General features: G+C 41.6%; 1 protein-coding gene across 1 annotated transcript in view; it reads right to left on the reverse strand.

The window, feature by feature from the left end:
• Positions 1 to 553: 553 nt before the first annotated feature.
• The window catches only part of LOC139464662 (uncharacterized), a 40,148-nt gene continuing 26,220 nt past the window's right edge, over positions 554 to 14,481 (reverse strand). The window contains exons 2-3 of the mRNA XM_071246187.1: positions 3,695 to 4,816; positions 554 to 1,281 (exon numbers count right to left, since the gene is read on the reverse strand). Coding sequence (XP_071102288.1) covers positions 3,703 to 4,794 — 1,092 coding nt within the window. The 5' untranslated portion in view covers positions 4,795 to 4,816 and the 3' untranslated portion in view covers positions 554 to 1,281; positions 3,695 to 3,702. The remainder of the gene's footprint in view (positions 1,282 to 3,694; positions 4,817 to 14,481) is intronic.

The raw sequence follows: 14,481 nt of genomic DNA on the forward strand, positions 1-14,481 counted from the left end.
TCCAGCTTCCAAACATCCGATAGCCTGGTTTCTATGAATTTGAGTTAGCATGGCATTGTTGACCAAGGAGGGGTAGGTCTAAGAATCGGCCACAGTTTTATACCCACTAAAGTTCGTGCATTTTCGATTTTGTGAGAAATGGGTGCATCATACCCACATATTCATTGAAATGGTTCGTTTTGGCGTCTTCACTACATGCTAAAACTCGTATCAATTTATGGTTCCGTGTTTGTTACCTATTTGCTTAAAACCACTTGCGTTCCTTTTGCGTGTGAGTATAGAATTTCACAGATGTTACTTGACACTTTGCATTTCATCACATTTATCCATGTGTACTGATCATGCAAAACTCAGGAATCAGCATGTTCTTAAGTTCCCTCGAGGTTGTGTCATGTGAATCTTACAATTTTCTTTCCATCTTGTCAGCTCAGTGTATGACAGCCCAATACATACAGAGTACAATCTAAGTGATCAAAACCACTTCCTTATTTACTGTCCGACTTTGAATGTGAACCATCATTACTCCATATTTCACCATAGTCTCATGGTACCAATCAAGCAGCAACTACAGATTTCATAGAGGCAATGAGAAGTGGAAATAAATATAAACTTGGAGAACATGATCATTTTTATTCCACTGTAATATTTACAATATTACATATTGACTCCCAAATAGGAATACACACAAGAACGTATATAAAAGAAGTACTTTTGAAGTAGAGAGAAAATCCAAAACAACCCTTTGCAAATTAGTTTTTTCCCTGTCTACCAAACAATTTTTTGCACATACAAATTCTGGATAAATATTTCTAGTTTTTTCCCTCCTTTACTGATGTATACAATATGACCTCGATTAGTGATTAATTATTCATCATTCAAGCGTTTCCAAGCTAATTTCAGCCACTGTCGGCCTCTGTTGCATATGTTGTGTAGCATGTAGTGAGTAATCTGTTCTTATAGCAATACATGTATTTACCTTAATAATTCTGTTAATAATTTCTAACAGCCCCCTCTGTCAATACTAAAATACATTCGCATATCTGGTCATTCCACTGCTACATATTCTTACTTTGTAAGAGTCAGTAAGGAGACATACATACAGTTTCTTGTTGTAGAAAGCACCGGGGCAATGGGGAAGTTTACGTTCACAAAAACCATTTACAATGACATCCTATTTTCTGTGTTAACATGCCAGGGGTAATGTGTTCGCTGTTGTTTCACAAAACTAAATAAATGACATAACAGAGGTCTGCTTCTCCCGACTTCAAAGTGCCTGAAGTGCTGAAAGTGAATAAAATAATGTCTTTACCTACTGACAAGCTGCATGTACCAAGTATTAGTTCTGTTATGCCCTGACAAGCCACATGTCCCAGGTATTAGTTCTGTTATGCTCTGACAAGCCACATGTACCAAGTATTAGTTCTGTTATGCCCTGACAAGCCACATGTCCCAAGTATTAGTTCTGTTATGCTCTGACAAGCCGCATGTACAAAGTATTAGTTCTGTTATGCCCTGACAGGCCACATGTACCAGGTATTAGTTCTGTTATGCCCTGACAAGCCGCATGTACCAAGTATTAGTTCTGTTATGCCCTGACAAGCCACATGTACCAAGTATTAGTTCTGTTATGCCCTGACAAGCCACATGTCCCAAGTATTAGTTCTGTTATGCTCTGACAAGCCGCATGTACCAAGTATTAGTTCTGTTATGCCCTGAAAAGCCGCATGTACCAAATATTAGTTCTGTTATGCTCTGACAAGCCACATGTCCCAAGTATTAGTTCTGTTATGCCCTGACAAGCTGCATGTCCCAGGTATTAGTTCTGTTATGCCCTGACAAGCCACATGTACCAAGTATTAGTTCTGTTATGCCCTGACAAGCCACATGTCCCAAGTATTAGTTCTGTTATGCCCTGACAAGCCGCATGTACCAAGTATTAGTTCTGTTATGCCCTGACAAGCCACATGTACCAAGTATTAGTTCTGTTATGCCCTGACAAGCCACATGTCCCAAGTATTAGTTCTGTTATGCCCTGACAAGCCGCATGTACCAAGTATTAGTTCTGTTATGCCCTGACAAGCCGCATGTACCAAGTATCAGTTCTGTTATGCTCTGACAAGCCGCATGTACCAAGTATTAGTTCTGTTATGCCCTGACAAGCCACATGTTCCAGGTATTAGTTCTGTTATGCCCTGACAAGCCACATGTACCAAGTATTAGTTCTGTTATGCCCTGACAAGCTGCATGTCCCAAGTATTAGTTCTGTTATGCCCTGACAAGCTACATGTACCAAGTATTAGTTCTGTTATGCCCTGACAAGCCACATGTACCAAGTATTAGTTCTGTTATGCTCTGACAAGCCACATGTACCAAGTATTAGTTCTGTTATGCCCTGATAAGCCACATGTCCCAAGTATTAGTTCTGTTATGCCCTGACAAGCCACATGTTCCAGGTATTAGTTCTGTTATGCCCTGACAAGCCACATGTCCCAGGTATTAGTTCTGTTATGCCCTGACAAGCCACATGTCCCAAGTATTAGTTCTGTTATGCCCTGACAAGCCGCATGTACCAAGTATTAGTTCTGTTATGCCCTGACAAGCCACATGTACCAAGTATTAGTTCTGTTATGCTCTGACAAGCCACATGTACCAAGTATTAGTTCTGTTATGCCCTGACAAGCCACATGTACCAAGTATTAGTTCTGTTATGCCCTGACAAGCCACATGTACCAAGTATTAGTTCTGTAATGCCCTGACAAGCCGCATGTACCAAGTATTAGTTCTGTTATGCCCTGACAAGCCACATGTACCAAGTATTAGTTCTGTAATGCCCTGACAAGCCACATGTACCAAGTATTAGTTCTGTTATGCCCTGACAAGCCACATGTACCAAGTATTAGTTCTGTTATGCCCTGACAAGCCACATGTACCAAGTATCAGTTCTGTTATGCTCTGACAAGCCACATGTCCCAGGTATTAGTTCTGTTATGCCCTGACAAGTCGCATGTACCAAGTATTAGTTCTGTTATGCCCTGACAAGCCACATGTACCAAGTATTAGTTCTGTTATGCCCTGACAAGCCACATGTCCCAAGTATTAATTCTGTAATGCCCTGACAAGCCGCATGTACAAAAGTATTAGTTCTGTTATGCCCTGACAAGCCACATGTACCAAGTATTAGTTCTGTTATGCCATGACAAGCCGCATGTACCAAGTATTAGTTCTGTTATGCCCTGACAAGCCGCATGTACCAAGTATTAGTTCTGTTATGCTCTGACAAGCCGCATGTACCAAGTATTAGTTCTGTTATGCTCTGACAAGCCACATGTACCAAGTATTAGTTCTGTTATGCCCTGACAAGCCGCATGTACCAAGTATTAGTTCTGTTATGCCCTGACAAGCCGCATGTACAAAAGTATTAGTTCTGTTATGCCCTGACAAGCTACATGTCCAAAGTATTAGTTCTGTTATGCCCTGACAAGCTACATGTCCCAAGTATTAGTTCTGTTATGCCCTGACAAGCCACATGTCCCAAGTATTAATTCTGTTATGCCCTGACAAGCTACATGTCCCAAGTAATAGTTCTGTGAAGACCTGACAAGCCACATGTACCAAGTATTAGTTCTGTGAAGACCTGACAAGCTGCATGTCCTTCGCAACAACACTGAATGGACCAGCAGATCAAGAAACTTACTGGAACTGTCATGACCTCACCACTCTGCCGTGAGTGTCAAGCTGGACTGGGACTGCAGGAAGGGTACTGTATTTATCATTCCATTTATCAAGGGCTGTGCCTGCTTGTGTTTTCTGTTTCGCAGAGAAATGCAACCCTTTTTCGTTCCCATTTGTTGTCAAGCCTTGTCTGAGAGGCAAATTCGGATATATTGTGAGCTCATTATTCATGTGTGCATAATAGATGTGCCACATTGACCACATCGAGTCAGTCCTGCCTGACTTGATAAAACTGTTGTACCATTCAGACGGTTTCAGACCAGGCACCAATGGATGAAAAGAAGCATTAGAAGCTGCAATCTGATACCAATTCAAAAATCCAATCCAATTCTTCCGGCTGGGTGAAAATCCCCAAGTCCCTAATACTGGATAGCTGAAGACCACTTCTGATTGCGGTGCCTGGAGCCATCCAGGATCACCAGAGTGCTTCATGCTCATCCCCTGTGTGGAATAGCCATTTATGTTGGCAACTGAGTCATACTTTCCATGAACTGCCTTCAGCCACTTGTAGAAGTACCTCGATACTGTGAGATCGTCTTCAAGGAAAATAGCGATTTCTTCAGTTTGCTCTTTTACTTTCCATGTACCAAGCCACTGTCCGTATATTCCGACATGGCGTGTGTGGTTATGCACAGTAATAGTGCCAAACTTAAACTGGCACAGCAAGGCTGCTGTATAGGTATAATCATCTATGTCTCCGTTCTTTGAGCGGTCGATCCAAACATCAATGTGAACCGTGTCACCATAGTACTCGGCCTCATTCAACGATGCCAGGCACCTTGTCAAAGCTTCAGCTCGATTATAGGTGAGAACAATAACTCTCAGGTTTATTAGCTGAACACTGAAACTTCCCTTCTGGTGGCCCTCAGACGGAAGGTAGCCCTTTGACCAGAGCAGACGTGGGTGGAGTTTGGGCTCGCCATACACTTGTTTAGCAAATAGTATGTACAACAGTCTAAACACACCAAGTATTATTGTCGCAATGAATAAGAGACGTAGACACCGCTTCATTGTTAACATAGGAAGGAAGAAACCACAGGAATTATCCAGCTGGACATTCATGGCTGGTATGTTTGTTGCAGGCCTAAAATTATAAAGCACACAAATAGGTTATGCAGTTCAAGAGGTGAATCAACTCTTACAGTAAACAAAATAGTGCTGTTATAATTAAACACAAAAATAGAACCACAGCACTGTAGCTCATCTGGATATGCAGCCAACAGTTCAGCATTAGTCAGCATCAATATTCAAATATGCTCTGTATACATATACAAAACAATCTTCTACAGTGTTTTTCAATTTGCATCAATGATTGTACGGTGTAATATTGTAGAAATTCATAACAATCCAGTCATAAATATGCACCAGGCTTATGAATAGAGCGCCGACTAGAAAACTACACGATCCAGTCATAAATCAGTACCAGGCTTATGGATAGAGCAAATACTAGAAAACTACATGATCCAGTCATAAATATGCACCAGGCTTATGGATAGAAACAACAACTAGAAAACTACATGATCCAGTCATAAATATGCACCAGGCTTATGGATAGAAACACCAACTAGAAAACTACATGATCCAGTCATAAATATGCACCAGGCTTATGGATAGAAACAACAACTAGAAAACTACATGATCCAGTCATAAATCTGTACTAGGCTTATGGATAGAAACAACAACTAGAAAACTACATGATCCAGTCATAAATATGTACTAGGCTTATGGATAGAAACACCAACTAGAAAACTACATGATCCAGTCATAAATATGCACCAGGCTTATGGATAGAAACAACAACTAGAAAACTACATGATCCAGTCATAAATCTGTACTAGGCTTATGGATAGAAACAACAACTAGAAAACTACATGATCCAGTCATAAATATGTACTAGGCTTATGGATAGAAACAACAACTAGAAAACTACATGATCCAGTCATAAATCTGTACCAGGCTTATGGATAGAGCAAATACTGGAAAACTACACGATCCAGTCATAAATCTATACCAGGCTTATGGATAGAAAAAAATACTAGAAAACTACATGATCCAGTCATAAATATGCACCAGGCTTATGGATAGAAACACCAACTAGAAAACTACATGATCCAGTCATAAATATGCACCAGGCTTATGGATAGAAACACCAACTAGAAAACTACATGATCCAGTCATAAATCTATACCAGGCTTATGGATAGAAACAACAACTAGAAAACTACATGATCCAGTCATAAATATGCACCAGGCTTATGGATAGAAACACCCACAAGAAAACTACATGATCCAGTCATAAATATGCACCAGGCTTATGGATAGAAACACCAACTAGAAAACTACATGATCCAGTCATAAATATGTACCAGGCTTATGGATAGAAACACCAACTAGAAAACTACATGATCCAGTCATAAATCTGTACCAGGCTTATGGATAGAGCAAATACTGGAAAACTACACGATCCAGTCATAAATCTATACCAGGCTTATGGATAGAAAAAAATACTAGAAAACTACATGATCCAGTCATAAATATGCACCAGGCTTATGGATAGAAACAACAACTAGAAAACTACATGATCGAGTCATAAATCTGTACCAGGCTTATGGAAAGAAACACCCACTAGAAAACTACATGATCCAGTCATAAATATGCACCAGGCTTATGGAAAGAAACACCCACTAGAAAACTACATGATCCAGTCATAAATATGTACCAGGCTTATGGATAGAAACAACAACTAGAAAACTACATGATCGAGTCATAAATCTGTACCAGGCTTATGGAAAGAAACACCCACTAGAAAACTACATGATCCAGTCATAAATCTATACCAGGCTTATGGAAAGAAACACCCACTAGAAAACTACATGATCCAGCCATAAATATGCACCAGGCTTATGGATAGAAACAACAACTAGAAAACTACACGATCCAGTCATAAATCTATACCAGGCTTATGGATAGAAAAAAATACTAGAAAACTACATGATCCAGTCATAAATCTGTACCAGGCTTATGGAAAGAAACACCCACTAGAAAACTACATGATCCAGCCATAAATATGCACCAGGCTTATGGATAGAGCAAATACTAGAAAAGTACATGATCCAGTCATAACTAGAAAGTGTTTTTACTCGTAAAAACGTATGTCTCCCCCCACTCCCCTAACCCCCATTCATTCGTTTACTTCACGTTAAACCCCATCTCATCATTCCCACCCTCCATTACTAAATAGTGAGTGAGTGAGTGAGTCTGGTTTAACGCCGCTTTTAACAGTATTCCAGTCATATCACGGCGTGTCAGCTTAATGTGGGAGGAAAGCCCCAAGTGATGCAGGTCTTAGAAGTTTATCACTTCGGTGAAACCCACGAGCACGGGTATGGTGCTGACAAACCTAGAAACATAATTGGGGCGAACCGGGATTCGAACCCACAATCATAGATTCATTACTAAATAACAGAGACAAAAATAGAACTCCTAGAAATTTCAAACAACTAATGGGCACCACTTCAGGACTTGGTTAATATGTTACAACTTCATGAAATAATATTGAACAGTTTTTGAGTTATGGTCCGGAAACAAAGCTTACCCCCATTCAGAGTCTATGTTCAACTTATCTCCATGGAAACGAGAAAAAATAAAAATGTCAAAAATCTCTAAATAGCAAAAGGCACCACTTCAGTGCTGGGTTAATGTGTATACAAAGTTTCGCGAAAAAATATTAAACGGTTTCTGAGTTATGGTCAGGAAACAAAGCTTACCCCCATTCAGAGTCTATGTTCAACTTATCTCCATGGAAACGAGAAAAAATAAAAATGTCAAAAATCTCTAAATAGCAAAAGGCACCACTTCAGTGCTGGGTTAATGTGTATACAAAGTTTCGCGAAAAAATATTAAATGGTTTCCGAGTTATGGTCAGGAAACAAAGCTTACCCCCATTCAGAGTCTATGTTCAACTTATCTCCATGGAAACGAGAAAAAATAAAAATGTCAAAAATCTCTAAATAGCAAAAGGCACCACTTCAGTGCTGAGTTAATGTGTATACAAAGTTTCGCGAAAGAATATTAAACGGTTTCCGAGTTATGGTCCGGAAACCAAGCTTACCCCCATTCAGAGTCTATGTTCAACTTATCTCCATGGAAACGAGAAAAAATAAAAATGTCAAAAATCTCTAAATAGCAAAAGGCACCACTTCAGTGCTGGGTTAATGTGTATACAAAGTTTCGCGAAAAAATATTAAACGGTTTCTGAGTTATGGTCAGGAAACAAAGCTTACCCCCATTCAGAGCCTATGTTCAACTTATCTCCATGGAAATGAGAAAAAATAAAAACGTCAAAAGTCTCTAAATAGCAAAAGGCACCACTTCAGTGCTGGGTTAATGTGTATACAAAGTTTCGCGAAAGAATATTAAATATATTAATATTCCGAGTTATGGTCCGGAAACCAAGCTTACCCCCATTCAGAGTCTATGTTCAACTTATCTCCATGGAAATGAGAAAAAATAAAAACGTCAAACATCTCTAAATAGCAAAAGGCACCACTTCAGTGCTGGGTTAATGTGTATAAAAGTTTCGCGAAAAAATATTAAACGGTTTCCGAGTTTTGGTCCGGAAACCAAGCTTACCCCCATTCAGAGTCTATGTTCAAGTTATCTCCATGGAAACGAGAAAAAATAAAAATGTCAAAAATCTCTAAATAGCAAAAGGCACCACTTCAGTGCTGGATAATGTGTATACAAAGTTTCGCGAAAAGATATTAAACGGTTTCTGAGTTATGGTCCGGAAACGGTGGGAACGCCGACGCCGACGGGAACCGTGCCAAAAACAATATGTCTCCCTCCATTCTGGGGGAGACATAAATATGCACCAGGCTTATGGAAAGAAACACCTACTAGAAAACTACATGATCCAGCCATAAATCTGTACCAGGCTAATGGATAGAGCACTGACTAGAAAACTACATGATCCAGTCATAAATCTGTACCAGGCTAATGGATAGAGCACCGACTAGAAAACTACATGATCCAGTCATAAATCTGTACCAGGCTAATGGATAGAGCACCGACTATAAAACTACATGATCCAGCCATAAATCTGTACCAGGCTAATGGATAGGGCACCGACTAGAAAACTACATGATCCAGTCATAAATCTGTACCAGGCTTATGGATAGAGCAAATACTAGAAAATTACATGATCCAGTCATAAATCTGTACCAGGCTTATGGATAGAGCACCGACAAGAAAACTACATGATCCAGTCATAAATCTGTACCAGGGTTATGGATAGACCACCGTCTAGAAAACTACATGATCCAGTCATAAATCTATACCAGGCTTATGGATAGAGCAAATACTAGAAAACTACACGATCCAGACATAAATCTGTACAAGGCTAATGGATAGACCACCGACTAGAAAACTACATGATCCAGTCATAAATCTGTACCAGGCTTATGGATAGAGCAAATACTAGAAAATTACATGATCCAGTCATAAATCTGTACTAGGCTTATGGATAGAGCACTGACTAGAAAACTACATGATCCAGTCATAAATCTGTACCAGGCTAATGGATAGAGCAAACACTAGAAAACTACATGATCCAGTCATAAATCTGTACCAGGCTAATGGATAGAGCACCAACTAGAAAACTACATGATCCCGTCATAAATCTGTACCAGGCTAATGGATAGACCACCGACTAGAAAACTACATGATCCAGCCATAAATCTGTACCAGGCTAATGGATAGACCACCGACTAGAAAACTACATGATCCAATCATAAATCTGTACCAGGCTTATGGATAGAGCAAATACTAGAAAACTACACGATCCAGACATAAATCTGTACCAGGCTAATGGATAGAGCAAATACTAGAAAACTACATGATCCAGTCATAAATCTGTACCAGGCTAATGGATAGAGCACCAACTAGAAAACTACATGATCCAGTCATAAATCTGTACCAGGCTAATGGATAGACCACCGACTAGAAAACTACATGATCCAGCCATAAATCTGTACCAGGCTAATGGATAGACCACCGACTAGAAAACTACATGATCCAGTCATAAATCTGTACCAGGCTTATGGATAGAGCAAATACTAGAAAACTACACGATCCAGACATAAATCTGTACAAGGCTAATGGATAGACCACCGACTAGAAAACTACATGATCCAGTCATAAATCTGTACCAGGCTTATGGATAGAGCAAATACTAGAAAACTACACGATCCAGACATAAATCTGTACCAGGCTAATGAATAGAGCACTGACTAGAAAACTTCATGATCCAATCATAAATCTGTACCACTCTTATGGATAGAGCAAATACTAGCAAACTACATGATCCAGTCATAAATCTGTACAAGGCTAATGGATAGAGCACCCACTAGAAAACTACATGATCCAGCCATAAATCTGTACCAGGCTAATGGATAGAGCACCGACTAGAAAACTACATGATCCAGTCATAAATCTGTACCAGGCTTATGGATAGACCACAGACTAGAAAACTACATGATCCAGTCATAAATCTGTACCAGGCTTATGGATAGAGCACCGACAAGAAAACTACATGATCCAGTCATAAATCTGTACCAGGGTTATGGATAGACCACCGACTAGAAAACTACATGATCCAGTCATAAATCTGTACTAGGCTTATGGATAGAGCAAATACTAGAAAACTACACGATCCAGTCATAAATCTGTACAAGGCTAATGGATAGACCACCGACTAGAAAACTACATGATCCAGTCATAAATCTGTACCAGGCTTATGGATAGAGCAAATACTAGAAAACTACACGATCAAGACATAAATCTGTACCAGGCTAATGAATAGAGCACCGACTAGAAAACTACATGATCCAATCATAAATCTGTACCAGGCTTATGGATAGAGCAAATACTAGAAAACTACATGATCCAGTCATAAATCTGTACAAGGCTAATGAATAGAGCACTGACTAGAAAACTACATGATCAAGTCATAAATCTGTAACAGGCAAAAATGGATAGAACACCAACCACCATGCAGTACACTTTAAGTGGCAGCTCAGATTACTGCCAGGGAGTTCATATCAGGTGGTGGCCTAGATTACCACAAGAGAGTACACATTAGGTGCTTGGCTAGACTACCACCAGGGAGTACATATTAGGTGTTGGCCTAGACTACCACCAGGGAGTACATATTAGGTGGCAGCCCAGATTACCACCAGGGAGTACATATTAGGTGGCAGCCCAGATTACCACCAGGGAGTACATATTTAGTGTTGGCCTAGACTACCAGCAGGGAGTACATATTAGGTGGCAGCCCAGAATACCACCAGCGAGTACATATTTAGTGTTGGCCTAGATTACCACCAGGGAGTACATATTAGGTGTAGGCCTAGATTACCACCAGGGACTACATATTAGGTGTTGGCCTAGATTACCACCAGGGACTACATATTAGGTGGCAGCCCAGATTACCACCAGGGAGTACATATTAGGTGTTGGCCTAGATTACCATCAGGGAGTACATATTTAGTGTTGGCCCAGATTACCACCAGGGAGTACATATTAGGTGTTGGCCCAGATAACCACCAGGGAGTACATATTAGGTGGCAGTCCAGATTACCACCAGGGACTACATATTAGGTGTTGGCCTAGACTACCACCAGGGACTACATATTTAGTGTTGGCCTAGATTACCATCAGGGAGTACATATTAGGTGGCAGCCCAGATTACCACCAGGGAGTACATATTAGGTGTTAGCCTAGATTACCACCAGGGAGTACATATTAGGTGGCAGCCCAGATTACCACCAGGGAGTACATATTAGGTGGCAGCCTAGATTACCACCAGGGAGTACATATTAGGTGGCAGCCCTGATTACCACCAGGGAGTACATATTAGGTGGCAGCCTAGATTACCACCAGGGAGTACATATTAGGTGTTGGCCCAGATTACCACCAGGGAGTACATATTAGGTTGCAGCCCAGATTACCACCATGGATTACATATTAGGTGTTGGCCTAGATTACCACCAGGGAGTACATATTAGGTGGCAGCCCAGATTACCACCAGGGAGTACATATTAGGTGTTGGCCTAGATAACCACCAGGGAGTACATATTGGGTGGCAGCCCAGATTACCACCAGGGAGTACATATTAGGTGGCAGCCTAGATTACCATCAGGGAGTACATATTAGGTGTCGGCCTTGACTATCACCAGGGAGTACATATTAGGTGTTGGCCCAGATTACCACCAGGGAGTACATATTAGGTGGCAGCCCAGATTACCACCAGGGAGTACATATTAGGTGTTGGCCTAGACTACCACCAGGGAGTACATATTAGGTGTTGGCCCAGATTACCACCAGGGAGTACATATTAGGTGGCAGCCTAGATTACCACCAGGGAGTACATATTAGGTGGCAGCCCAGATTACCACCAGGGAGTACATATTAGGTGTTGGACCAGATTACCACCAGGGAGTACATATTAGGTGTTGGACCAGATTACCACCAGGGAGTACATATTAGGTGGCAGCCCAAATTACCACCGGGGAGTACATATTAGGTGGCAGCCTAGATTACCACCAGGGAGAACATATTAGGTGGCAGCCTAGATTACCACCAGGGAGTACATATTAGGTGGCAGCCCAGATTACCACCAGGGAGTACATATTAGGTGGCAGCCCAGATTACCACCAGGGAGTACATATTAGGTGGCAGCCCAGATTACCACCAGGGACTACATATTAGGTGTTGGCCTAGATTACCACCAAGGAGTACATATTAGGTGGCAGCCTAGATTACCACCAGGGAGTACATATTAGGTGGCAGCCTAGATTACCACCAGGGAGTACATATTAGGTGGCAGCCCAGATTACCACCAGGGAGTACATATTAGGTGGCAGCCCAGATTACCACCAGGGACTACATATTAGGTGTTGGCCTAGATTACCACCAAGGAGTACATATTAAGTGTTGGCCTAGATTACCACCAGGGAGTACATATTAGGTGGCAGCCCAGATTACCACCAGGGACTACATATTAGGTGTTGGCCTAGATTACCACCAAGGAGTACATATTAGGTGTTGGCCCAGATTACCACCAGGGACTACATATTAGGTGTTGGCCTAGATTACCACCAAGGAGTACATATTAAGTGTTGGCCTAGATTACCACCAGGGAGTACATATTAGGTGGCAGCCTAGATTACCATCAGGGAGTACATATTAGGTGTTGGCCTAGATTACCACCAAGGAGTACATATTAAGTGTTGGCCTAGATTACCACCAGGGAGTACATATTAGGTGTTGGCCCAGATTACCACCAGGGAGTACATATTAAGTGTTGGCCTAGATTACCACCAGGGAGTACATATTAGGTGTTGGCCCAGATTACCACCAGGGAGTACATATTAAGTGTTGGCCTAGATTACCATCAGGGAGTACATATTAGGTGGCAGCCTAGATTACCATCAGGGAGTACATATTAGGTGTTGGCCTAGATTACCACCAAGGAGTACATATTAAGTGTTGGCCTAGATTACCACCAGGGAGTACATATTAGGTGTTGGCCCAGATTACCACCAGGGAGTACATATTAAGTGTTGGCCTAGATTACCACCAGGGAGTACATATTAGGTGGCAGCCTAGATTACCACCAGGGAGTACATATTAGGTGGCGGCCTAGATTACCACCAGGGAGTACATATTAGGTGTTGGCCCAGATTACCACCAGGGAGTACATATTAAGTGTTGGCCTAGATTACCATCAGGGAGTACATATTTAGTGTTGGCCTAGATTACCATCAGGGAGTACATATTAGGTGGCAGCCTAGATTACCATCAGGGAGTACATATTAAGTGTTGGCCTAGATTACCACCAGGGATTACATATTAGGTGGCAGCCCAGATTACCACCAGGGAGTACATATTAGGTGGCAGCCCAGATTACCACCAGGGAGTACATATTTAGTGTTGGCCTAGATTACCATCAGGGAGTACATATTAGGTGGCAGGCTAGATTACCATCTGGGAGTACATATTAGGTGGCAGCCCAGATTACCACCAGGGAGTACATATTAGGTGGCAGCCCAGATTACCACCAGGGAGTACATATTAAGTGGCAGCCCAGATTACCACCAGGGAGAACATATTAGGTGGCAGCCCAGATTACCACCAGGGAGTACATATAAGGTGGCAGCCTAGATTACCACCAGGGAGTACATATTAGGTGGCATCCCAGATTACCACCAGGGAGTACATATTAGGTGGCAGCCTAGATTACCACCAGGGAGTACATATTAGGTGGCAGCCTAGATTACCACCAGGGAGTACATATTAGGTGGCATCCCAGATTACCACCAGGGAGTACATATTAGGTGGCAGCCTAGATTACCACCAGGGAGTACATATTAGGTGGCAGCCTAGATTACCACCAGGGAGTACATATTAGGTGGCAGCCCAGATTACCAACAGGGAGTACATATTAGGTGTTGGCCTAGATTACCACCAGGGAGTACATATTAGGTGGCAGCCCAGATTACCACCAGGGAGTACATATTAGGTGGCAGCCTAGATTACCACCAGGGAGTACATATTAGGTGGCAGCCCAGATTACCACCAGGGAGTACATATTAGGTGGCAGCCCAGATTACCACCAGGGAGTACATATTAGGTGTTGGCCGAGATTACCACCAGGGAGTACATATTAGGTGTTGGCCTAGATTACCAC

This window comes from Haliotis cracherodii, unplaced genomic scaffold, assembly GCF_022045235.1.
Source record: "Haliotis cracherodii isolate W230 unplaced genomic scaffold, xgHalCrac1.p SCAF_1, whole genome shotgun sequence".
NCBI lineage: Eukaryota > Metazoa > Mollusca > Gastropoda > Lepetellida > Haliotidae > Haliotis > Haliotis cracherodii.